Raw genomic sequence first — 25717 nt, 5'->3', positions numbered from 1 at the left:
AGAGCTGATAAACAGCAGTTGTGTAAGGGCATGCAGGCTGAGGCCGCTGAATATAGCACAGCTTCGCAAACAACATCTGGAGTCGTGAGCCGAGGGTGGGCCACCTCTCTAGGGTGGTCAACAACCAACGGCGACACTCGTTTCTTTTATTGAGTGACACTGCTTCCTTTGGTGTTGCACAAACTAAAGATGATGGTTTCTAAAGAATAAGCATTGATTGTCATAAGGACACATTTAAAATGTTGTGAAAACTGGGGGAGGGTTCAGATATGGTACTCATACAGGAGCGTTTTACTCCCTACTCTTGTAAGCTCAGAGTAAAATTATAATTTTTTAACTTTATTTTTATTAGCATTTTAAGTTCACTTATCTAGACCGGTCCAAAGAAGGCCAAAAAACCTAATGCGGAAATTCACATACATGAAAAAATGTGTTTTTCATATTAACACCCATACTCTGATCAGGCAGCAAGCACAATGTTGTGCTCTATTCTCCCATATCACTGGTCTGGGCACTGTCCTAGGGCAGTTCTGCGAGCTGCTTGGGTATGATTCCTTGAATCCAAGTCATGGTGCATTGGCATAAGATGTGCCAGCCAGAGAAGTCTCACTCGCACAGTAAGGCTGGCAACATATGTTTGCAGCACATGGTTATGTGTTGTATTATCATGCGTCCAGTCATGTTACACGCATGAGTGTGTAGCCCGCCACTGAGAAGAAGGTAGCTTTGGATAACTTGCTGAACTGAATAATCGAAGTGCTGCTGAGTAGAGTTCTAACTGGGTAGGGTCTGAGTCTGGGGACATCAAGCCACGTGTGTATACATGGTTGTATCATTTCCGGTGTCCTGCTTGTCCTTACCTGTTAGCATCTAGTGACAGACACCTCCTGGCATTTGGGACCATATTACAGATAGGGTGCACTGCCCTGTTTGCGCCACGGCACATCTTTAAACAAACGCGCCTTGTGCAAACAGGCACAGCGCACTCTATTACAATGAATGCGCTGCCTTCAGGGCAGCGCAATCAGTGAACTACAGAGACGCTGTTTAAGAGTCTGTACCTGCAATTAGAGGGGAAAGAAATCCCCTAGCTGGTAAGTACAATGAGTTACTGCACCTCCCTGCAGGGGATGTCTGGTTGGTCCATGAGTCCCACCTCCCCCTTGCCAAAGGAGTGGTTAAGGGGGGGTGCTGACAGTGCGCCACCTTTATGTGGCACATTGTCAGTGAGGCCGCCTCTGACATCTGGTGGTCACTTACCACATCTACTGAGGACGTTTGGGGTGCTAGAGTCACCGACAGCATATGGGTGGAACCCACGCTTAATTTGCTCTGGTGTTTGCTAGTGCTGGGTACGAGCACATATTTGCATACATCACCTCTTACTTATTACAGTCCACCCCATGGTAGCGCTGTTTATCATTTTTTGAACAGAGATATTCAATAAAGTGTCGGATATACTTAAAAAAGAATAAAACCCGCCAAGCCAGGCCATACTCACACTTGAGGTGACTCAGAATAGTCCAAGATGTCACACTTGTGTAATAGTTCATATTTGGCAATGCTGCCATGGACTGTGAATAGTTCCGACCACACTGGCCTCCTGAGAAATACTGTCACTTGTATGTTTATACATTAAGCACTGGATGGACACCCCTGACATCTGGTGGCCGCCCCAAATACAGAGAGGCATAATGAGAAACGGTGTTAAGCCAAAATAGCTAACGCCCTTCTCTCCCATTCTGAAAACGTAGGGATGCACTATATTTACAAAAATACAGTGCTTCTCTGCGTTTCCCCTAACGTTGGCGCTGAACTCAGCTGCCTAGTGCTAATGCAGGCACCCTTGCTCCATTGGTAATAAGGTGAAGCCCCTATCACCACAGGAACGTCCTTAAAAGTGACATTCCTGTGGCAATGGGCACTTGTCTATATGCCCCCTCGTTCGCCAGTTTACTCACTCTCAAAAGTACTTTATTTTGGTTAAAAATCTTTAAAAGTTGTACATAGATTAAACACAATATCACACAATTCATTGTCATAAGATCTACAAAGTGCATTGTAACATGGGGGGGGGGGGGTGGCGAGAAAAAAAGAGAATCTTAACGGAGAGTTTGTATCAAAGCACAGTCCAGTGAAAAAAAACCTAAGGAACGGTCCGCTATGCTTTCTGACTAAGCTCAAAAATCTACAGATAGAATCAATAGACATAATCTCATTGAGGATACCCCTCTTGTCTAAACATAAGTGCATAATAATGGATCAGTAATGATGCAACAAGCTGAATGCAGCACAAACAGCACACATTAACAGATATCAGAAAGTGCATTCATGGTATAAAAATGTATGTACGTCTAAAAAAATAATAATACAGATACTCCTGTTGGGCACCTCTGGCCTCTGGAGGAGTTTCTGATTTCCAGAGAGCACCTATAGTTTCTGGTTGGCACCATTCACATCTAATCAGCACTCCTATGTTTCTGTGGTTATGATTACCATCTGGTATGTATCCATGCTTGACATCTGTTGATCATGCTGCCTTATGGTGGCCACTCGTGGCAGCACTGCTGGCTCTTTGGGTCACTCGGCATCTATGGCCTCATTTATGAAAAGTGACGCATCGCTGCGTGAAAACAGCGATGCGTCACTGGAGTACCCGAGTTATTTGATCTCACGACTCCAGAGTATCCAGGTGGCAGCAGCAAAGCTAGTCCTTATGAGAACGCGTGGGTCTTCTACATCTCAGGCTTTAGCTGAGCTGCATTGGCTCCCGGTGAGACAAAGGATATTGTTCAAGTCCTTGCCTTTAGAGCACTTCACAGACTTGGACCCAAACCGCTCCAGGCTAGGTTTGGATGGTACGTACCAGCACGTAGCTTGCGTTCTTTGACAGCTAATCTGGCAATCCAATCTTTCTGAGGATCAAGAGATCTACAATGGGAGGACGAGCGTTCGACGTAGCAGCTGCCCGCTTATGGAACAGCCTCCCTCCGGAATTGAGGCAAATACTGGATCTGCTATTGTTCCGAAAGAAAGTAAAGACCTGGCTCTTTCCCAGAGTTTAAACAGCCGGCTGGTCAGTCTTTGCAGCTGCTTTCTACCTCTTTCTGCTGTGTCTTAGCACCAGGATGCCCGTAGGGTTACAGCGAGCTTTATAAGTGTAAAATACATACATACATACTTTTCATTGCGCCCTCCTTGCGACACCAATGATGTGTCATATTTACAGTATGACTCAACGTGTTCCATGGAGTTAGAGATACATCAGTATTTCTGACGTTTCTGTAGGCGCAAAAATGATGCATTGCTGGAGTGTGTCACAAAAGTGACACAACTCCAGCAATGGGTCATTTCACATGGGCAAGTCCCATGTTAAATATGCCTGTATCAGTTTAACCCTGCCATGAGTCAGGCATAAGATATTGACGCATTTGCGTCCTAGAAGTGGCGCAGTGAAATCTCATAGATTTCACTGCTGACTTCTACGAGGCTTACTTGCGTCAAAATGCCCACCTTGCATACGTTGTACCTGGCGCAAGTATAATGTGGTGCAGGGGATTACAAAGTGACGCATCTACCTAGATGTGTCACTTTGTAAATATGATGCAATATGGCGCATTTTTTACCCCACTGGTAGGTCACAAAAAGTGACTCACCGGTGGCGCGAAAGTGAAGCAAGGGATCATAAATGAGCCCCCTAGTGGTTATTTCTTAGTTCTGATGGTCACATATATATTGGCACCGCTGACCTCTTGAGGATTTAGTTGGGGGACACTGGCACCTGCTATGAAACTCTTGCAGTATCTGTCCATTTGGTAGTAGTGATATTGAATGGGAGCAGTTGCTGAAAATAATAAAAACATCTGTGAGATTAAAAAACTACATGTACTAAAAGTGAAACGCTGATATTTGGGGAACGAAAAGTAAAATTTTGGAACAGGACACGTTTTTATCTGGCACAAACTAACATATTTCCTAAAAACGGTCATTTGAGGGTAAATTGTGTGTACTTTGCAGAACATGGACAGTTTGGATTTGATTACAAAAGCAAGCTAATTATTTCGCTTGAGAAAATTTGATGTTTTAAAAAAAATGTCTTTCTGTACCAAAATGAAGTATTGTTATGTAACCGCAAAGTAAATGTTGTGGATGTTTGAAGGTAAAACATGAATTTCCCAAACATATTTAATTCTGATGTTTAAGTGATAATTCTTGTTGAGTTTGGGACACTTATTGCTAGTATACCAGTTCCTTTGAGCCAGAGGGCAGTTATTGCAATACGAGTTCTTTAGTGACTCAAGTTAAAACGTTCCATTACCCACGCTGGCATTTCCTGACATTTTCACGACTTGTGTGTGAGATGCAGCCATGTAAGGTTGGGGTAATCCATGGAATATATCTGCATTCTGAGCCTGTGAGATCTGCTTACCTGATGTATTAAGCTTTTCTGTCTAAGGCCTGAGGCTTTGCAATCTGCATAGCTTAATTTCCTCTCTTGCTTTTTTATGCACATTTTCATTAAATAATAGGGGATCAGGCTCTCCCACTTTACTCATTTCAGCTTTCTCTGGGTATGTATGCCTCACCTTTCTCAAAGGCCATCAGCCACCAAACACACACAATTTACTCCTAGATTGGAGTGATGTTTGACATTGCCCCACCTGCACACCATACACTGAATTTGAGTTGTTTCCTGTTTGAACAGTAAATGGTTCTTGGGCAGACACACCTGTAGGTGAGCACAGTTGCAACTATAGCTAAGTATGCCTGGAAAACTGGTCCCTATGATAATGGTCTGTCCTTTGGGAAATCCATACTCATGAATTCAGGTAGAAGGACCTCGCAGTCTTCTACGGAGTACGTGTGAAAAGGCATATCAGTTACTGTAATAGTAACACCTAGAGACGTTGAACAAAGACAAAAAGCAGGTGGGATGATCCCTCTTCCTTAATCAAGGGTTAGAGATAAATACAAGAAGTACAAAGGAATTAAATATAATGAATTCTATTGGTTATTGTTAGCTGATTATTATAACTCTTAGAATCTTTATAGTAATAAAATCTATTTGTTGTCTTCTATACTGGAATCCAATGTAAAAGTATATTTAAATGTAATGATACTACCTGGACTATTATTAAAAATGTGAACATTTAAAAAACAGACAGTCTTGGACTGAAGACAATCAGTGGGAGAAGCAAAATATCTAGTTTTGGATGACCAGTGGGGGTAGGAGGGGGGGCTGGACCAAGGCCAGTCAGCACAGGGTTAGCGCTAGTCAGTGGAGAATGAACACCCGCCTCCGGGGTACAAAAGAGATAATATACATCAGAATAGACACCCCCTGCACTGGCAAAAGCCATCTAAAGGGAGATGTAGCCAAGCTACTGGAGATAGAGGAAAGCTCGTGTTGGCCGGCCAGTTGGGCGAGGTGAGGGTATGATAGTGATGGACAAATTGCAAAATACGGTGATAGAAGCCCTTGTTCGGCTTGAATAGGCTGTGTCTCCACCCCTGATGATTTTCTTCAACTGCCTTATGTTTTTTACCTAGTGAACCCATCAGTCTGTGAGTCTTAGTGGTGCTCCATGATTTGGGGTGGTAGGTGTTGGTAGAACTCAGACTCTACTGGTTAGGGGTTACATTCGAGTGTACCCCCAGGCATAATTGAGGGTAGCTACTGCTCTTTCATTGCAGGCTGTTGGATGCCTAACAGATGTCAGCAGCAAGGGTAATTTAGGGGTGCATGCTTTTTTATATGCACTCCTGGTAGAGAGATGGCTGAGGGCCATCCCCGTGTAACTTCCAACTATTCTCACTTCCCTTCAGTGTTTACACTCTCTCTTCACTGTTGGGATTCAGAGCTGGCAACCTCAGCATCTTCCAGACTATAGATCTGGAGACCCTCCAAACACACCCACCTACTTCTCTCACTCTTTCTCTGTAGCCCAAGAGACTCTCATCGCAATCCTTTTACTGATATTTTTTCTTGTGCTTTGGGCCTTGAGGGCTGGGTATCTCGACTTGACAGAGCCCTACACCTCTCTGCGAGGTCTTTAGAACGCTCTGCTACCCTTACATTCTCTACTAACCCGCTTCTCCACACGAAGACACCCTAACCTCTCCTACATTTTAACCACTCTGTCCCAGCTCCTGGAAAAATCAGTGGGTGCCACTTCTACACTGTCTACTCTCTCCACAGTGTAGGAAGACAACCCAACTACACCTGTCTACTTCTTTTTCATATCTCAATGTGCATGTGTCATACCAGGCTTCTCCACTCTTACAGATCCATGAGTGCACACATAAGTACACACTGCCTTCCATACCCAGGACTGGACACAGTGACCTCAAGCATGGGCAGCAGAAGAAGAACATGAATTCCTGTTTTCTTTATGATCTGACTTTTACTGTAGCAGCTGATTGAAGTGTCTATCATCTCCAACCGTGCACATTCAATGTAGTTACTGCATTATAGTTTGACTTCTGATATACTGTGAAGTATTGAAGTATGAAACTGTACCAGACTGTTGGATGTTTGTTTTTTTGTGGCTTTTTCCTCGTATCACTACACAAGTGGATTAGGAGAGTGCTAAATAATCCATTGCCTCGCTACGATCTGTCAATTGATTTCACATTCCCATACAGACCAGCCTGATTTTGTTGTCCAACCACATGTTATTTAGCTTACATAAGCGGTTCAGCACCACCTTCTCCCACAAGATGCCTAATCCGCCCTCATCTCTTTCCTGACAGTGGTTTAAGGAGGACAGTTGGCTGGTGGGCCTGTCCGGTGGGATGATCAGTAGCGTCGGTGTATCTGTGGCAATGACCCCCTTCGATGTCGTCAGCACCCGGCTCTATAACCAGCCTGTGGATGAGCTGGGCCAGGTAAGAATAGCCATGGAACTGTGGCCCGTGCATTTCATCTCATTATTTTGTGTAGGGGCGAAGACACTTTTATGGCTAGGGCTATTTTAAGCACAGCCCATTAGAAGAAAGGCACCCATTTTCCAGCTTCCAGCGAGCCACACGGCAGCCAAAGCTGCAACATACTGTACAGTTTGGAGAAGTTAAAATGACTTATAGTTTAATGGTAGATATTGATGACTGGCTCAAGCAGTATAGCTGTGTTCTGCCTGCTCTACAGTCACAAACACAACATTGTCACTACCACTAGCCTTGCCTTAGACAGTATCAAACACAACATGGTCACTAGCACTAGCACTTAGACAGTACAATTGCCCCGATGTCTCAATTTTTCAGTCAAAGGTTTTTTTTTCATTTACTTTACTTGTTTGAACTCATCACTTCTGCTGGAGGTTGCTAAATGGACTGATTAGTGTGTGACTTCTGGTTATGTGTGCACACTTCAGCAAAACAAAATGTTCGTGATAGGACTTGCGATTTGCACCAGCACGTCTCTCGTGGTCTTTCCCAGTCTGGCTTTATCTGTTCTGCTATGTGGTTTAGAATACTGTCTTTGATGGTTCCGATGAGTCTCTATCAGTGAAGTGATGGTGCCACAAGCAAAAAATGCTTCCCTTCAAGACAATACTACTAGCAGCACTTGAAAGGTAAAAGGACCTGTGACCTTATTGAACTCCCAGCAGTTCCAGAAAGTTTAAAAGTGCCCTCTTTGCTCCTGCTCCACTTGGCCCCATTCTAAATACTATAACTAGAGCAATTTGGTTTTATGTACATTAATCAGTTATGGGAGATCTTCTTCTGGCCCATATTTAAGACCTCCAATAGGATCTTTGGGGCTACATCTGTAGCTGCCTTATCCTGTTCCCGATGTTCTCTGTTTTGGCCGGATTGTCTCAATACCTAGAAGGATCTGCTGTCATGGTTACCCCCACTTTTTGCGGGTGTTCTACTGTTTTTCCTACTAGTCTACTGGGATCCTGCTAATCAGGACCCTAGTCATTGTGCTGTCTCCTTAAGTTGGCTATTGTGAATACCTTGGTACATTCTTATTTGGCTGCTGGTGTATCCTAGTAAGTCCCTTGTATATGGTCCTAAAGTACTTAGGACCTAGGTACACCAGGGGTCCCCCATGGGCTGCAGCATGTGTCATTCCACCCATAAGGGACCCTTCAAACTCTGACTGCAGGCCTGCCTTGGCAGCCTGTGTGAGTTGGTGCATGCACCTCTCACGAAAGATATAAGTTCCCTTATATCTTACATAACTGCACTTGAAGCCTATAAGTCACCCCTCTGGTAGGGTGTACAGTCTCAAAGGCAAGGTGCTCGGTTCCAAGTGTGAGGGTGGCCCTGCAGGATCAGACCACCTCTACAAACGCCAGAGTCCATTCTCCAAACTTTTTAAGTGAATCAGCTATTACGAGATAAAAAGGCTATGCGTCATTATGCAATGACCATCTCCGAACTGGCTGGAACAAACCTGGGCATGTTTGGTATCAAACATGTTGGAATCATACCCTTACACCATATCCGGTGTTGTTGGCATGATTCCATCCACGGTAGGGACCATCTGGGGAGTCCTCCATGCTCCCGGGACCGATCTTACAGAGCCTGACAGCAACGTAGGACTTCTGACGACCAAAGACACAATTCTGCTCTCCTGCTGCTGGGCCAAGCCAGAGCAGGGGAAGGTAGGACACTAAGGGGCTTAATATGAGCCCATTCGACACTTTTGTGCCTCAGGTGCGTAACTTATTGTGACGCACCAGCAGGGTAAATAATGGGCCGTGTTGCGTCATATTTACAAAGTGACACATCTAGGTAGATGAGTTACTTTGTAAACCCCTGCGCCACATTATACCTGCACCCTTTGCGACCGCAATTTACAATGATGCATGTGGCCCTTGGTGTAATATGCCAGGATGGGGGAGCTTGCCAGCGCCATATAGTCTGCTGGAAGGGCACATTTGGTGCCCTCCTTCCATCCTCCAGTTTAAACCAGCTCAGGGAGCTGTTGGCTCCCGCTCTGGTGCGAAACTGGACAAAGGACATGGGAGTATCCTCCCCACTGTCCAGACCCTCCTGTGGGAGGGACTCCTGAATCATCACAACCCTCACCTTAGGGTACTTAAGGGCTTACTTGTGGGTGGGTCCCTAGATTTGTCGTAGTATTCAATTCAGCTCCAACTCCACTTCATCTTTGACCGTCTGGACATCCTGGCCGAGTTGTGCTGGCCGTGCCGGACTGATTGCATCGTCCTTTGCTTTGGGACCGACACTGCAACTGAGAAGACGTCTGTTTCTGACCTCGTCTCCTTGCAAACCCACTGCATCATCATTGTCCATGCTCCATACAGGCTCCGTCCTGGGCCTGTGGACATCTAAAGACATCCAAAGGAATCTCCCTTGGAGTGAAGAAGTCACTCCACTCTATCCGCAGGCACCGCAACACGATTGACCAGTCTGCCAAACCTGGGCTCCGATAGGCTCCAAAAGGCTCAGCAACTCAGTTGGTGGTTCTGCATTCCTTCGAGGCCTGAGTTGTTCTCTCATCTAGTTGAGGCCAGCCTCCCTCGTAGAATGCTCTGCAACTGAACTCTTGTGCACCGCGTCTCTGCATTGCTTCATCACACGGTAACGGCATAGGTTACCGCAAAAAAATAGTGCCAACGGAGTTAGACGCATCGAAAAGTTCTCTCGACGAGTCTGTCCCCACTATAACCGACCCGTGCCAGCGAGGTTGGTTGGACGGACAGATTCTGTTGTCTTCAGCAGCACGGTGGCTGGGGTAGAGCTACTGATTCGGTGTACTCGTTCTTGACAGTTAGGTGAATTAATGTATGCCTGAACAAAGGGAAAATAAGTGGGGTCTAACTGGAAAAGATGGGCTAAACAATTTGGCATGTTTACAAGGTGATATCACCTCCAGAATGTCACGTTTAGTGATGTTCTGGTGGCGATTTGTTGTTCTCCGTATTTATAAAGCAGCGTTAAGCCACTTTTTGTGGCTTAACGCCTCCTTGTAAATAAGGCCCCTTTACACGCATCAATTAGTGTGAAAAGGGCATGCAATTAATGTTGCTGTGGGCGTTCACCACAACACTCATTGCTTTTGACACTGCCACAGATTTACAAGGAGGTGTAAATCTGAGGCAGCGCCTTATACTAACGCCATGTAAGAGCAGGCGTTAGAATGGTGAAATAAAAATATTTCTCCTCGTTTTTGTTTTTTCATGCTGCAGCACAAATAGAAAGAGCAAACCGCCATTAATGATTGTTTATGTGCAGGAATGTGTCCCTCCTGCACATAAACAATCATCAAATAATGACGATTTGCTACTTCTATGTGGGCTACATTCTGCAGCACACATAGAAGTAACAAATTGCCATTGGTGATTGTTTCTGTGCAGGAAGTGACACGTTTCTGCACATAAAAAAACATTCCCTGCAACGCAGGCACCCTTGCACTATGTTTAAGGGTGCCAACGTTAGCACTAGGCAGCTAATTTAAGCACCAGCGCTAGGGAAAACACAGGGCTGCACCATATTCTTCTGAATTGAGTGCATCCCTGCCTTTTTAAAATGTTGTAGCACGGCGCTGCTAAATGTGGAGCAGCTCCCCGACATTTTCTTGGGATTATGCCCCCATTGTTTTTAGCCACAAAATATTTTTTTCATGCAAAAGGCTTTAGAAGTATGAGAGGGAAAATGAGAAAAAATGGACAATGTAGCGCACTTTGACCGTAACTAAAGAAACAAGGTATCAATTTTTGTTTCAAATCTGTTTTATTTTCCAGACAAAACACCAAACACAGGACTATGTAATACACAGCGTTAAGCCTACAACCCTACCCAGGGCCGGCCGCGTAGTTAGGCAGTACATTAATGTCACGAGAAAGCTATGCAGCAAACATAATTGTACACAGCTTTTCACCTACAACCCCTAAGGGGCCGGCCGCGTCTTATGATGCATAGTATGATGTCATCTGATCCTGCGAGAAAGCAAGACCCCTGGGGTAAAAAAAACAGACAGGCAACCTTCCCAAACTCAACAATCGGACCAACAAGGCCCAATGACCCACAGAACAACGGAAGAAGAAAGGAGGAAGAAGAGAAAAGGAAATAATGAAGACAGAAGGAGGAAGATAAGATAGCCAGGATGAGGGCACCGTGCGTGGGGGGGGGACAGGGCAGTAGACCCGGTCCAACATCAGCGGCGTCGGGGCCTCAGTGCATGTGGGCATCTACGGAAGCAGTCTATCCGGATCCGGAGGGACAATAGCATCCTCAAAGAGACACAGCGTCCTGAGCTTGGTAGGTATGAAGCGCGCATGTTCAACAGCACAGAGATACTTAACTAGAGGCTGCCAAACAGTCTTTAAAAGCGTATCGCGAGCTTGCAACCGTGCTGTAAAAAGCTCCATCATGACAACATGCCATAAACGCACAAACCAGGCTGCGATTGGAGGGGCATCAGACTTTTTCCAGTACAAGGCTATAAGCTGCTTGACCGCTCGGAGCATTTGGAGCACCAAATTCCAATCGCACTGAGGAAGCACCTTCAGGCCAGCAGGTTTGATTGTGCTTGTGGCTTCAGGCAAAGGGAACCCCAATACCCCCCTGATGTGGCTAAGGACCTCTTTCCAGAATAGGGTCAATGACGGGCATGTCCACCAAATATGAATAAAATCCCCTGATGCAGACCGGCACCTCCAGGACATCGGAGAGGAGGCAGGGAACATCTGGTGCAGGCGCTGAGGCGTACAATACCATTGAGTCATGAGCTTATAGGCATTTTCCTGCTGCGGGATGCTAAGATATAATTTGGGAATATCCTGCCATAAGCGACACCACTGCGCAGGAACAATGTCCTTGTCTGACACTGACTGCCATTGGCGCTGATATGGGTGTTGCAGAATCTGGTAAATCCGGGATATCAATCCCTTCGAGTCAACAAAGGAGCGGGCCAGTTTTACGAAGGGAGCGAAGGCACGTGTAGCTGCCTGATGCATTTCCCCCTCGGACACCCAATGCCTCAGCTGGGCGTATTGTAATCCTGCTTCTGATGGGACGCGGAATTCCTCTCTACATTGGGCAAAGGTCTTGAACGTACCCCCCCTTGAACAGATCATTTACGACCCTGCAGTTTCCCTGCGTCTACTTGGCAAAGGCGCACGTGCGATGCACCGGCGGAAAGAGCGGAGTCCCCTCTATCGGGGTGTGCGGCGAGGGAAATGTTGTGAGTCCTCTGTGCACAGCTATTTTATGCCATATTTCCAGTACCGTTCTTGTGGGTATCGCCGCCTCCCACCCCAGATAAATTTCGTTAGGTCGAGCTGGAGGCCTCGTATACAGTGCAGTGGGATGGGCGTGGGGAGGCATTGAAATAAATATAACATTTTAGGGAGGAACGACATCTTAATGGCATTGATTCTGCCCAGCCACAACAGTACCAATGGCCTCCACCTCCAAAGATCGTCAAGGACCGACCTCCGACATTCTCGCCAATTTACTTGTGTCCATGCATCTAGAGAGGGAGTCAACTGGAGGCCAAGGTAACGAATGTGTTGGGACGTCCATTGGTACGGCACAAGTTTTTCCAGGAGTGGTATCTCTTCCTTTGGAATGGTGAGGTTAAGGGCCCAGGACTTACCATGATTAATCTTGAGGCCTGAGGCCCGCTCAAAAAGGCCCAGAGCTGAGTGCAGCGCCGGGAGAGAGTCCTGGGGGCATGTGAGTGTGAGGATAAGGTCGTCCGCAAACAACGCCACCTTGCTCTCGCGTCCACCCATGGGGATACCATGAATATCAGGTGCCTGTCGAATCATCTCCGCCAGAGGTTCCACTGCAAGAGCGAACAATAACGGCGACAGGGGACACCCCTGCCTGGTACCCCTATGGATGGTGAACGGCGCTGTTAGTTGCCCATTAACCCGGATACTGGCCTGCGGGGCAAGGTACGGCGCCATGATCCTGGTGATCATATTCTGGCCCAGCCCAATCTTTTGAAGAACCACTCGAAGAAAGGTCCAGTCCACCCGGTCGAAAGCCTTTTCCAGCCTTCTCTGCATCTAGCGAGAGAAGACAGGCCGGAATCCCCCAGTGGTGCGCTTTCCCCACTAAATGCGCAATTTTGCACACGTTATCTGCACCCTGCCGGTTGCGGATGAAGCCGACCTGGTCCGGTTCCACAAGACCCCGCATGTGAGGATCCAGCCATTTCACCAGGAGTTTGGTATAAATTTTACAGTCAGTATTTAGTAAGGCAATCGGGCAATAGGAAGCACATAGCGTAGGGTCCTTCCCTGGCTTCAGGATCAGGGCTATCTCCGCCATACCCATATTAGGAGACGTCCTTCTGTGTCAGTGAAGGAGATATACAGCCTTAGAAGATAAGGCCTAAGCTGGGACTGGAACATGCGATAGAAGGACAGGGGAAGACCATCCGGACCCGTGGTTTTCCCAAGGGGGAGACCCCTCATAGCTGCTGTAACTTCATCTTGGGAGATAGGACCTTCCAGGATCTTTGCGTAGTGTGGGTGTAGCGGCGTCCCCGTGTAGTTGCTCAGGACATCCTCCACAACACCCGGGGGTGGTGTCTCCGCCTTATACAGTGCAGTATAATAAGCCCTGAATGCCTCGCACTTGTTCCTCTCCGAGGTAGCCCTCGCCCCATCCGGCAACTGGACATTGGCTATGTGAGCTTTGGCTGCCCGCGCCCTCAACCGCCCTGCCAGCAGCCTGCCCACCTTGTCCCCTTCCTCAAAGTATCGCTGCTTCAATGCCAGCAAAGATTTTTCTGCCCTGTTGGTACGCAGGAGCCAAAGCTGCCCTCTAAGATTGACGAGCTGCCACCGTGACGCCAGCGAAGTGTGACTTTGATCCTGCAGCTCCGCCTGCTTTATGTCCTTCACCAGGCTATCCTCCAGGGACCGAGCCTCGCGTGCTCGTGCAATTGAGAGGGTAGTGATATGACCCCATATCGTCGCCTTGAAGGCGTCCCACACCACGTTGAAGGGCGTCTCCGGCAGATCATTACTGGCAAAGTAAGAGTCGATAGCAGCCCTAATGCTTTCTACGTCGGCTGCATCCCGGAGAATACCCGGCGGCAGGCGCCACCTCGCTTCTCGGGCAGGGCAAGCGGCCGGGTGCTGCAGGAGCAGCTCAACATGAGCGTGATCAGAAAGCGAGATATCAGACATGGAGGCTCCCAACATGTCCCGCACCCAAGCGTGGGAAATAAATAAATAGTCGAATGGTGGGCATGAGAATAACACGAGTAGTCCTTCAGGTCCGGGGAATGGTAGCGCCACGCATCCAGCAACCCCAAGTCTGTTATCTGCACGCGCAGCGCCGAGGACATTGTCCCTGCTCCATTGAAGGAGGGGCAATGAGGGGCCCGGACTTGGATCGCAGCGATCCAAGTCCGGGCCCCAAACTAAGTTAAAGTCCCTTCCAAGTATCAGCGAGGGGTCTCCTTGCGAAACATGCTCGCTCAGGAGGGTCCGGAGGTACCGGTCCTGCATCTGGTTGGGTGCATATACATTACACAGGGTGAAGAGGCGCCATCCGATCCCCACAGTCACCCTAAAAAAGCGTCCATCCCCGCTCCGAAAGGGCCTGGTCTTCCCCCGCCTGATGCCATTTCTGCACAGTATCGCTACACCTGCTGTCTTGGTGTCTGCCGCTGCCCAAAACTGAAGAGGGTATTTAGGGTATGCCATGCACCTAATATCAGCCTGTAGAAGATGGGTTTCCTGTAAAAATATGATGTCGGGACTCTGCTGGAGAAGATAGCGCCACGTTTTCCTCTGTCTGTTGGGGGAGTTTAAGCCCTTGACTTTAAGCGTTAAGACCTTCAAAGGGCTAGGCAAACTCACAGTCATGCTAAAGTCCAAACAGGGGCCATCCGTGCTCCCCCACCCCGCCCCAGCAGAAACCTATGGACAAAGGGAAAGCCATCCACCGCTGTCCCCACAAAGCGCCACAGCCGCATGGCCCCCCACCAAGCGAACAGAGAGGAAAGAAGAGAGAGGGTAAAGAAAACCAGTACAAAGCAAGAGGGCAGACAGCAATAGGTAGCAACAGAGGCCAGCAGGAATGCACTGTACTATCCCAGTCACAAGTAGGAAAGAAGAAAAAGAAGAAGAGGAGGAAGTTAACAACCAACTTTGGCCAACCGGGCCACAATGAAGGTATTAATTTTAAATAGCGTTAATATGGCAACAATAAGCTGTGGTAGGGCAGAACTGTTTTTAGCTTCTATGACACCCAAGGCTGTATGGAAGATCTGATGGACCAACTGAGAAGCGATGAAGCAAGAGAGTCCGAAGAACTACACATCATAAGTAGATTAAAAATCAGACAGCATCATTGTTTAAAGCGGTAGCAATCGGGACTAGGGGGCTGATTCACAAGTGGTTGTTAATGGTACAAATGCCATAAAACAGCAGAGGTCTTGCCCAACCTCCTTTGACTTCCACTACACTATTATAAGAACAGGTGAATGCTGATGCTAAACCCCTGCTGGAACGTCTGCCTTTGAGCATGGTAACTGTCTGAAAATGGTCTTAGACTAGCCGTCCAATTTATGCAGGCCTTTTTTCCCTGTTTTCACTGGCGTCGCATCAGTGGAAGACCACCCTGTAAATATATAGATGTCTTTCATGGAAAGTCATAAAACTGCCTATATGATATGCACACATGTAACATGGGTACTGGAAATGCACCCCAAATTTTGTAGTGCATATTTAGAAACCATATTGGTTGGTGGCAATTCCACCATGTGGACACTGTGGAATTGCTACAAATTATATATTATTCCAATGTGGCTGCCACCATGGCTGCAGAAGCAGCCTCAGCACGTTAGGGGATTCAGACCTCTGTGTCAGGCACTTCAAAATGAGGTGGACCTTCTTCCAGGAGTGTGGTGAACGAGGGACCTGAACGTTCAGCAGTTATTCTTCAAATGAGTGTGACGTCCTTATTGTCGCAAACATTCTGGGGCCAATTTCGACTTTGGCGGTCACACAGCCAGGCTGCAGCATAGCCGGTTGGGAGAATGACGCAAAGCCAGCTGCATCCAGATCCCCTAATTATGATGTTCCTGGGGAGCTGACGGTGTTTTGATGGCACAGTCAAGGTGGTGACATGCTGTGGCTCTGGGAAAGAGCCTGCAACCAGTGCCGCCCCCTGTGCCTCCAGTCAGTTGGGCACACTATTTCCTTGTGCCATGTCATGCAAGGAAAACAGTGCGTGCACCGACATGACAACATCTGAGGCCACCAGCTGAGCACCAGCCACGTTACATAAGGGCATGTTTGCCCTAGAGCCATGTGTTATTGGCCCATTACCTGCCTTTCCGCTCACCTTTTCATGGCAATGTCCCTGCCATGAAAAGGTTGGAAAAAGGCAAGTAGTAATGAGGACAGCAGTGCAGGAGCGGGGAATGCCTGAATTGGTCACCTTTGCCTCTCCTGCCATGGGAATAGGAATGTTGCCAGACGCAGCAGTCTGGAGGCGGTCCACTCGCCCACATCGTAATCCGGCGATCAGACCACCAGGTGTGCAGGCGATCAGACTGACAAAAGCCAACAGCGGTTAGTGGATTGCCAAGGTCGTAATCAGACTCTCTATCTGGGTTCTTTGAAACCTAAAACTTTTTACTTGGTTCTTAAAGATTGGATGGCCCAATATCCCTAAGGATGTGTTCTTATATTCCATATCTGCGTTCCTTGTGAATATCATATAAAACTGGGATTACAACAAAGTAGCTTAAAGGACATCCAGTTACAATAGGAACCAGACCCTAAATATGAGTTTGCACAAACCAAGAAGAGATAGAATAATGAGGAACATGTGGACTGCTTATGTGTAGAAACTGGTGGATTTCATGACCAGCTGTAATTGTTTAGTAGACTCGGAGATATGTCTGGAAGGTTGGTATTTCTGAGAGATAGGTTGAATTGTGGCAGAGTGAGTCATACGCTTACCTTCATTCAGGTGTAGGTCAGCCAAAGTTCGAAATCATATCTTTTTACACCGTGCTGCGAAAACTTGGTCCAATGTATTCAGTACCTCCATGGAGATCAAACATTTTGAATGCCTGGCATCGAAGTGTTTTCATTTATCAAGACAAATAAATCATTTAGCAGAAAGATATCAAGTTTTATTGCTCCAGTGACTAAATAAGATGCCTATCAAAGATCAAAGTCTCACTGCTGCCACTCACAACACGTTTAAGCCCGCTGTAGAAACACCTTAAGCAGCAATAGATGTTGGGTTCAAGCAAGCAAATGCTGACTTGCCAAAGATGTGTGAGGTGTGGCTGCCAACACAAAGAATATCCATTTGCTTGTACACTTGTGTGCATCAGAGGAATATATAAAATTCCAAGAGTCCTCAAAAGTGAGAGTTTAGCAGTTTGGGCCAAAAGGGAATGTTTAAGTAGAAAAATCATGATCACCCAATATGAGAATCTGTTAAAGTAAATAAGTACAGTAACAAGATTTAACGACTGAACCCAAAGAGGAGAACTGCATAGGCGGGAGCTCTGGCTGGGACACAATGGTATATGGACTGACTGCAATGTGGTAAGATTTAGGAGAAGAAACGAGTATCCTTGAGAATTCATCCTGTGTTTTTGGGGGGGATGGGGAGAGGAGGAGCAGAGAACATGGAATCGGGATTCGATTATCTAACCTAACTATGTGGACCGAATTGATCTATGGTCAAGATGAACTATAGGGTAGCATGGGGGGGAGGGGTGGAGTACATGGAATCGGAATTAGATTAGCCAACCTAACTATGTAGACTGAAATGATCTACGGTCAAGACGAATTGTTGGGGAGCATGACACCCTGATATGATATATGGAGGATGTACAGAACTGTGCTATGTGTTAAAGTAACTAACTGTAACAAGGCTTACCCTGATTCTGTAATATATATAACCTGTTCAGAAATAACAACACATTCTGTTGAAAAAAAAAAGAAAAAGTACAGTACCAAGCTTCCAGATTCACAGCCTCTTACAATATTATTAATGAATTTTATAACACACCAGATCCAATCTATCTTGAGAATCAGAGATTACAGCATGATTTAGCAGCACCATATTACAGCAGTTGCATGGTTATCCACACTTCCATGAAAAAATGACACACAATTTCAGTGATTTCATACATGTGATTGTGCAGAAACAGTGCATTAGATAACAGTATACTGGTAAACAGTGACTGAGATTGTCTGAAAAGGGACAGAGACATGTAATAGGAGTGATAAACAAGCATTTACAATGCAACGGTTTCGCCTTTGGAAAAGTTAGAGCTATTGGCATTGTAAATGACAAAATTTGTATTTGTGTTGGTTTAGAAAACAGATAAATAAATGGCATTCTCATTTACAATGCCAATAGCTCAAACCTGCGTAAATGTAAGACCAATTGCTTTGCAGATGCTTGTTTAATGTCACGCTTCATACTGAAGACTACCTAGCTTTCTAGCTTCCCACGTTTTAGCAGGTAGGGGGCTGAGATTCTGGGTATCTGTTTACAATTTAGCGTAATTTCACCCAACTGTGCAAAATAGCAAATCACACGATTTTTGCGTACCTACCCGTAAAACTGATCCTGTATCGCAACTGTACATTGATGTAGTGGTTTCTCCCTAATGGGGTGTACGATCAGTCGTCCACGTATTCAGTTATCCTCTTACACCTGTGTGATCTTGGATAAATGCCTAGAAGAGACTGTAAACCTTTATTTCCGCAACACTTTTTAGAGTACTTGGGGAGGAGGTGGAATAGGGTGTGTGTGTGTGTGTGTGTGTGTCTGTGTGCATGTCTGCCTGTATGTGTCTGCGTGCATGTGTGTATGTATGTATGTGCGTGTGTGCAATATTCTGCATTAATGCACTGCTCTGCTTACCTATCTGTGTGCTTCGCCTGTTTTATTAGGAAAAGTTGAAAAGCAGCAAGCACTGTTTAAACCTCTTTCTTATTAATAATTCAATTAAAAGGGCCGAAAAGTCCGCAACGATAAGGATCTTTGTGACAAACAATGTTGTGGCTGTTAGGATTATGTCTGGAAAAACAGTGGTGAAGATGCAGGTCTGGGAACTAGGATCCCAACGTCCAATCCCAGCTTCACCATTTCCTCAAAATGTGTGATCTTGGGAGAACCAAGTTATCTTGCTGTGCACTCGTTCTCTTATCCGCCAAAAATTGGGAACGCTTAGAAACGCAAGTATTTAAATACCGATAGATTTAAATGTTCAACCCTAAGGGGTGACTATCTCTTACCACAGCATGTGATTGATTAGAGCTCTCTGGTAATTTGTCCCTGTCTCCAACGGAGTGGCAACATCAATACTCATCGGCGAGATGGAAAACCGGGGGTGTAATCAGGACAATCCCATTAAAAAGGAAGTAATGCTAATGTACACACTCATTCAACTCAAAGAATGTTTATTTGGAAAATTAAAAAAAAAAAGCATGTCCCACCTGACGGTGGATTGCTCGCTGAGCGTCACTTCTCTCTCTCTCCTCTCTCTCTCTAGCGCACACTCTCTCTCATGGCATCTCATAAATCTCCGGCACAGCTGTGTGACATTGTTATTTTGTAGCACTTTGATGCATGTGCTCTGAAAGAAAAATCTGCTTCGGTGGGGCTGGGGAGTGCTGCAGGGCTGGCGGGCGGATCTGCTTGGCGGGGTCTGGCTTTGGCAATCAATCATACTGCAAGCGCCGGCTGATCGTGAAGGCGCGGAAGGTGGGTGCGTGGGGTGGTGTACGCCCCGTTCCTTCTGCCCAGTGATGATCACCAAGACGTAACCCCGGAAAGAGCCAAAATAAATAGCTCAGTGGGTTCCGCGGGGGCATGGTGACATTGCTGACCGCTTCCTGTGTCATTCTGCATGCGACCGACAAAGTAGCAGCCGGCGTACACGAAAACCAATTAATAATGAAAAGGGTATTTTTTAATTCAGAGCTTACATACCAATGTGACGTCCTTCACGTTCATTTTGAATCTCACGCAGCCAACTCAGTTGGACACTTCTAACAACAAGCATGTAGCCACTCTGGGAAGCTTAATTGAACTCTCCCTTAAAGTAGCCCAATTCACACCTTCAACTATTGGGGTTGCACTCGGACCAGAACAAGCTGCAAAGACTGACATTCAAAAAGCCGTAAGTAAACAGAAACGGAGCTACATTTCCACTTACTGGCATCTTAGTATGAAATGGCCTTGGGTTCTGGGAAAAAGGAGCGGGCAAATGGAGAGATGGCACGAATAATGAAATACAAGCCTGAAAAAAGGATCTATTCATTAATATACATTAGGTAAACTGAATGGCATACAACGTGTACTGTACTGAACAGCTAAAGTTTCTGTCAGGAACTAAACAAAATGTGTGAAAAGCGTCGGAAACGTGCAGACAGTTCCATTGACGGGCGCGCCCCGCTTCCTGAGCCCCCAGGACTCCTCCATTGTTTCCTTCTAGTGCGACTGGGCCTGGTCTTGTGTTTAGCCTTTGTATTCGTGGGGCCGGAGGCCGCCAGTCTGCAGGCCCCAGCCACAAGCTAAAGAAGGAGACAGCCATGTATTTACCTGCTATCTGCACTTCAAGCCCAAATCCGGTCACTGTTGCTTCACACTTTTCTGATCACCTCTTAAAACAAATCACAATAGGCCGGCACACATCACAGTAGTAGGGTTTAAAACTCAATTTACTTAGTACAGCAGATTATCTACTAATGGGTTGATTTTTGCTTCTCACTTCTTTGATCCCCTCTTCACTTTTGTTCGTGCATCCGGTGATTTTGTTTCAACATTCGTTCACGGCAACTCAAGTGAAAAGCACTAGTACACGTGTTGCTTTGATGTACATTGACTGAAAAGTACCCCGCCCCTAAACTATTTACAGCAGTGAATGGAAAATCAGCAAGTGGCGGGATATAGTGAAAACAAGCACCACGAGCACACGGGGGCGGGGGGCCGGGAACGGCGCACGGACAGCGGGAGGGGGGGGGGCGGGAATGGCGCACGGACAGCGGGAGGGGCGGGAACGGGCACAAGACAAAATACAAATACGTAAACTTACAAAGTGAAAACACATTTATAAACAAAATGTTCCTTACCTGATCGCCTCATGGGAACTCGAATCTTGCAGCCAACTCCAACAACAAACACTTGTAAAAAGACGAAAACAGGCCGACTCAAAAAAAAATAAATAACACACACCCACCGCCGCGATGACGACATCGCAGAGGCGGAGAGCGAAAAAATCGCGGGAACGCCCCCGAATCTGGTCCGGCCTTGACGGACAGATCCGGCTCCCAATGGCTAGCCTCCATTTATGGAGCTAGCCAATGGGAGCCGGGGGACGTTCCTGAACTCCTTATTGTAATCAATGGATTTCGCCTGCGCCGAAAAGCTGCGCAGAGCGCAGCCTTCGGCAGGCGAAACCCAAGGAGCAAATGGTTAGGGGTAGGACTGAGTGCGAGAAATAATTATTCCATTACTTCCGGTAATTGCATTACTCTGTCCTACTGTCGATTATCTCCATTATGCAATGAGGCCCCTGTGCCTCGTAGACACACCCCTTACCACTATAAAAAGCTACCTCGCCTTACACTCCTCCTGTACCTTCCAAGCTGCTATAGACACAGTTGGCCTGACAACCAGGAGGGAGAGAGGGCCGTAATGGAGATAAGCAACACTGCATGAGTAGGATTAACTCCTCGTCCCTCTCTTTTATCCCCATTATGTAATGAGAAATACAAAGCCAAAAAAGACCAGGGCAACTGTACATATTCATGCCAAGATATACCCAAAACAAATGCACATGAATGGTCCAACAAAAAGCAAAGACAGTCCAGTTCCAACACAGTGGACAGAAACATAGAACCAAAAACTGGCCCCCCAACTCAAGAAAGAAAGGAGACAGGCAAGACAATGAGACAAGCAAACCCGGCCGACTAGCAGATGCTAACACCACCAGAAAAAACAATTGCAAAGTCAGAAGGTGCATTCCACAAACAACAGAGGCGCAAACTGGGAATACTGGAGGGCCAGCTAAACAGGATGCAAATCCCACAAGGGACACACCCCATGAAGGAAAGAGCATAGAGGGGATAGCCCCTTAAAGTTCCAAGAGACCAGACCCAGAGTGATGATCAGACCCAGAGGGCTGAACAGACGCGATCCCCCCTTAAGGAGCTGGAAAGCAGAAAGCGCCCAACCTGGAGGTAATCGAGCACCTGAAGCAGAGAAACAGGAAGCAGAACCACATGCGACTAAACACACCAAAGCCAAAACAACTCCCACTGTAGAGTATAAAAAGTGTTGGCCGAAACCCACCGATACCAGCACAAAAGAGGAAACAGACCGAGAGACCCTAAACAGGAAGCCACCCCTCTCATTTGCCAAAACATCAACTTGGGATTCACCAACTAGGGCACCAGGAAACATGGAAACCTCAGGGGAGATGGAACCAATGGAAGCAGCCACTCCAGGTCCTCCATCGATACCCACAACAGGAAAACCAGGCAGACAGGGACCGTGCCTGAGCCAGAAGACCACCAACGTTCAAGGACACAGTAGGACATCCAACCCCGAAACTGACTAATTGTGATAAACACCTGGGGAAAAAAGCAACCACAACCAAAGTGAGGTCAACAAAACCGGAGCTGAAAATAGAGCCAGCAGATGTACAGGAAACCACAGCACCCATGAGTCCCGGCAACATCGCAACACCCAGAATCAGGCCTAAAGAAAACGCGACGCGAAAGGAAGCCAGCAGTGACTACAGCACAGTCACACAGAAACCATGAAAAGACAGAACATCTGCACATGTGAACAATACAGGAGAAAAAAAAGCCCCAATGACCAACAGTCGTGCAGACATGGGAAGGAACCCGCGCAGATGAAGAACAGTCAACAGGAGGGCCAATACCTTGGCACATAACCCTGTAACAGACCCCAGTTCAAAAGAAAGGACTAGGAATCGGAATGGCATGACCCGACAAGGAACCACAGAACCTTTGAAGACATGGCCGAACAGAAACATGAAGGCACGCTCTTTACTGAACGAGAGTAGTCAGACAGACCCCGGGAGACCACAGGGGAACAAGCCGCAGCAAGGACCACCTCCAGACAGAAAGGAAGTCACCAAGTTGTAGAGGAGTTACAGAACCAACATAGGCAGAAAACCCCCAACCCTTACAGCACCTGGAACCAGTCACCCACAGGACTTATGCCCACATTATATTCATAGGCAGGGATGCCGACTCACGGACCCTCCCCCAGGCAGTGACAACCAGCTACCACAACTACTGGGGCTAAAACCGCACCACCAACTACCTATGTCCATGCTTCAAAGTGACAACCCTAAATAACATAAAGAACCTGCTACACACCTGTTCGAATGAAGTCAGCCAGACCCAGAGGCCCCCAGGAACAAGAAACCCCCCTAGAAAATACTCCAATATGAAGGGATGGTTGAGAGTCGCAAAAACTAGCTAGGTACCATCCAACATGTCACTAAGACAAAATAGTGGGTGATACCTACAACATTTCCAATTTTAAACCCCTTGGGCTACAAAAGTAGCCCAAAACCTGCCCAAATCATTGAGCAGTCATCAGACTGCTCCACTTCCCCAAATTATTCAGGAGGCAGACCTCCCTGCGGTTGGCTGCCCGCTAAAATGCCAATTGGGGAAGAGAGGGAGCAGCACAGAGCACTGACACCAGGTTTGAGTGAAAAAAGCTGCTTTATTGAAACAGGTGCACATAACAAAACAGCCTGGGCCTTTGCATTACAAAACTAGAGCCTCACTATAAAACTTTGCTCACCTACGTTAAGCTATCACTCTCTCCTAAAATCTCCCCCCACAACAACTTAAAACAGTAATAGTGTACCCACCCCAGAGCTGCTGAACTGTAACTGTGACCTTTAAACTACTCAACCCCTTTACTAAAACTACTAACCCCAACTCAACTAGACCTCCTACAGAACCTTTAACTTCCTGAGATATCCAGGTGTGAACTTATCTGCCCATTCCCTTCCAGCCTGAATTGGCGCTTTCAACAAAAATATACTTTGTTAAATGATGGCCACCCAGAAAAAGGAAGGTGCCCCATGCCTTTCTCTGCCCCTGTACTCCTTCTGTCTAACATATGTTTAAAACTTTAGCCATCACCAACTTCAGCTGTACTGAGTATAATTCCATGCCCATTAAAGACAAATGTATCCCGTCTCCCAGGAAAAATTAGACATTTTTATAATGCAAGTCTGTGTGATCTACCCTACCTAAGCAAACTTCCCTATAAAATTCCATTGTTGAGCTTCCTCCTGTTCTTATCTACTGCTACTGGGGGATGCACCTCTCGCCAAACCCTCCTAGGAATGAACTCTGTCCATAAGACATGGCAACCTACCCCACGTCTGCTGGTCTACTTCAAAGTCTTCATTTGTATCTTTCAACAAAGATAGACCGTTCTGTATCTACCAATCGTTCTCGCCTAGATGTAACAGTAAAATATGTGGACACCTAATCCCTACCAACAATATTTTCAAACATGGTATTAACTTTCTCCATTTCATTCTTCCTTTTCCTTTGCAAGAGATAGTGTGCATGCCAGCATTAAAACACAATTTGACCTGTGTGTACTGGACTGGGCCTGCCACTCAGCCCACTTTATGAAGTATCCCACAATCCAGATAATCAAAGCCGGTGACAGAACCTGATAAACAGAAACAAAAGTTGACAACCTGTACATGTCTCTGCAACTTCCTTCTCTAACAACACTGGAACAGTTACATGACCTTCGCCCCAAATCCCCACCCATTATCATTTTCGTACTCAAACCCTGCCTAACCACTTCTGTAGCCTCCCCAATCTGGAAGGAATGTGTAACGTATCCTCGAGCATCCAAACCAGTGCGCACCAGAGCCTTACGCTATATCGCCAACCTAAGTGCTGAAAGACCCTCGAAAAACATGCCAAAAAAGATCCATGACATAAGTGTGGAAAACAATACCACTTACCGTCTGTGCTGCAACCCCCGGGCAGCACCGTAAGCACTTCACACTAGATACTCAAAATCAAAGGCCTCCTCTTTGAACCAAACTGAACCCATTTTCTTGACCACCCTTCCAGAATCCTTTTACCTAGCTCGCCTGCAGAAGGGGCATAACCTCACCACAGCTTTCCCGTGAATGCAATAGCACTTACTTGCCAAAAATTGTCAACCTTGACTGGCCTTACTCAATCAATGTCATGATGAATGGCACAATGTCTTTCACTCTATCCCTGGCATCTAACCTCCTTTGCACCCTCCTTCTCAAAACTCAGCCCAAGCCTGGGAATATGTTGCTCTTGTGGACACAGCTAGCGCATCCTCTACCAACTGAAGCATCCTTTTTCTCCTACTGTCCATACACCTTGAGGCATTCTGGTTCTGACTCTGTCCACCTCCCTGGCCAGTCCATGGAATCTCTCCCACTGTGAACGAGACAAAGCATCCGCCATGTCATTGTTCACACCTGGAACATGCCTTGCCCTTAATACCATATTAAGCTGTAGGCATTTCCACACAACAACCCTCAACAGGGGCGTGGCCAAGATGAGGTCGGACGCATGAGCCTAGAGCTCTGCACCGACCCCTATATTTATCCTGTGCAGGGAGCCGTGGGATAGCGCCTGGAGGCTTGGGACTACGCTGGCTGTCCCAGGGAACCGTGAGCTGAGGTGCTGGTGGCTGATGGGCTTTTTCGTCCGACAGACAGCTG

General features: G+C 46.8%; 1 protein-coding gene across 1 annotated transcript in view; it reads left to right on the top strand.

The window, feature by feature from the left end:
- The window catches only part of SLC25A34 (solute carrier family 25 member 34), a 103951-nt gene that overhangs the window by 63633 nt on the left and 14601 nt on the right, over positions 1 to 25717 (top strand). Inside the window, exon 4 of the mRNA XM_086921616.1 lies at positions 6754 to 6888. Within this exon, the coding sequence (XP_086777742.1) occupies positions 6754 to 6888 (135 nt within the window). The remainder of the gene's footprint in view (positions 1 to 6753; positions 6889 to 25717) is intronic.

Source organism: Lissotriton vulgaris, chromosome 5 (genome assembly GCF_964263255.1).
Source record: "Lissotriton vulgaris chromosome 5, aLisVul1.2, whole genome shotgun sequence".
NCBI lineage: Eukaryota > Metazoa > Chordata > Amphibia > Caudata > Salamandridae > Lissotriton > Lissotriton vulgaris.
This window is presented reverse-complemented; position numbering and strand designations above follow the sequence as displayed.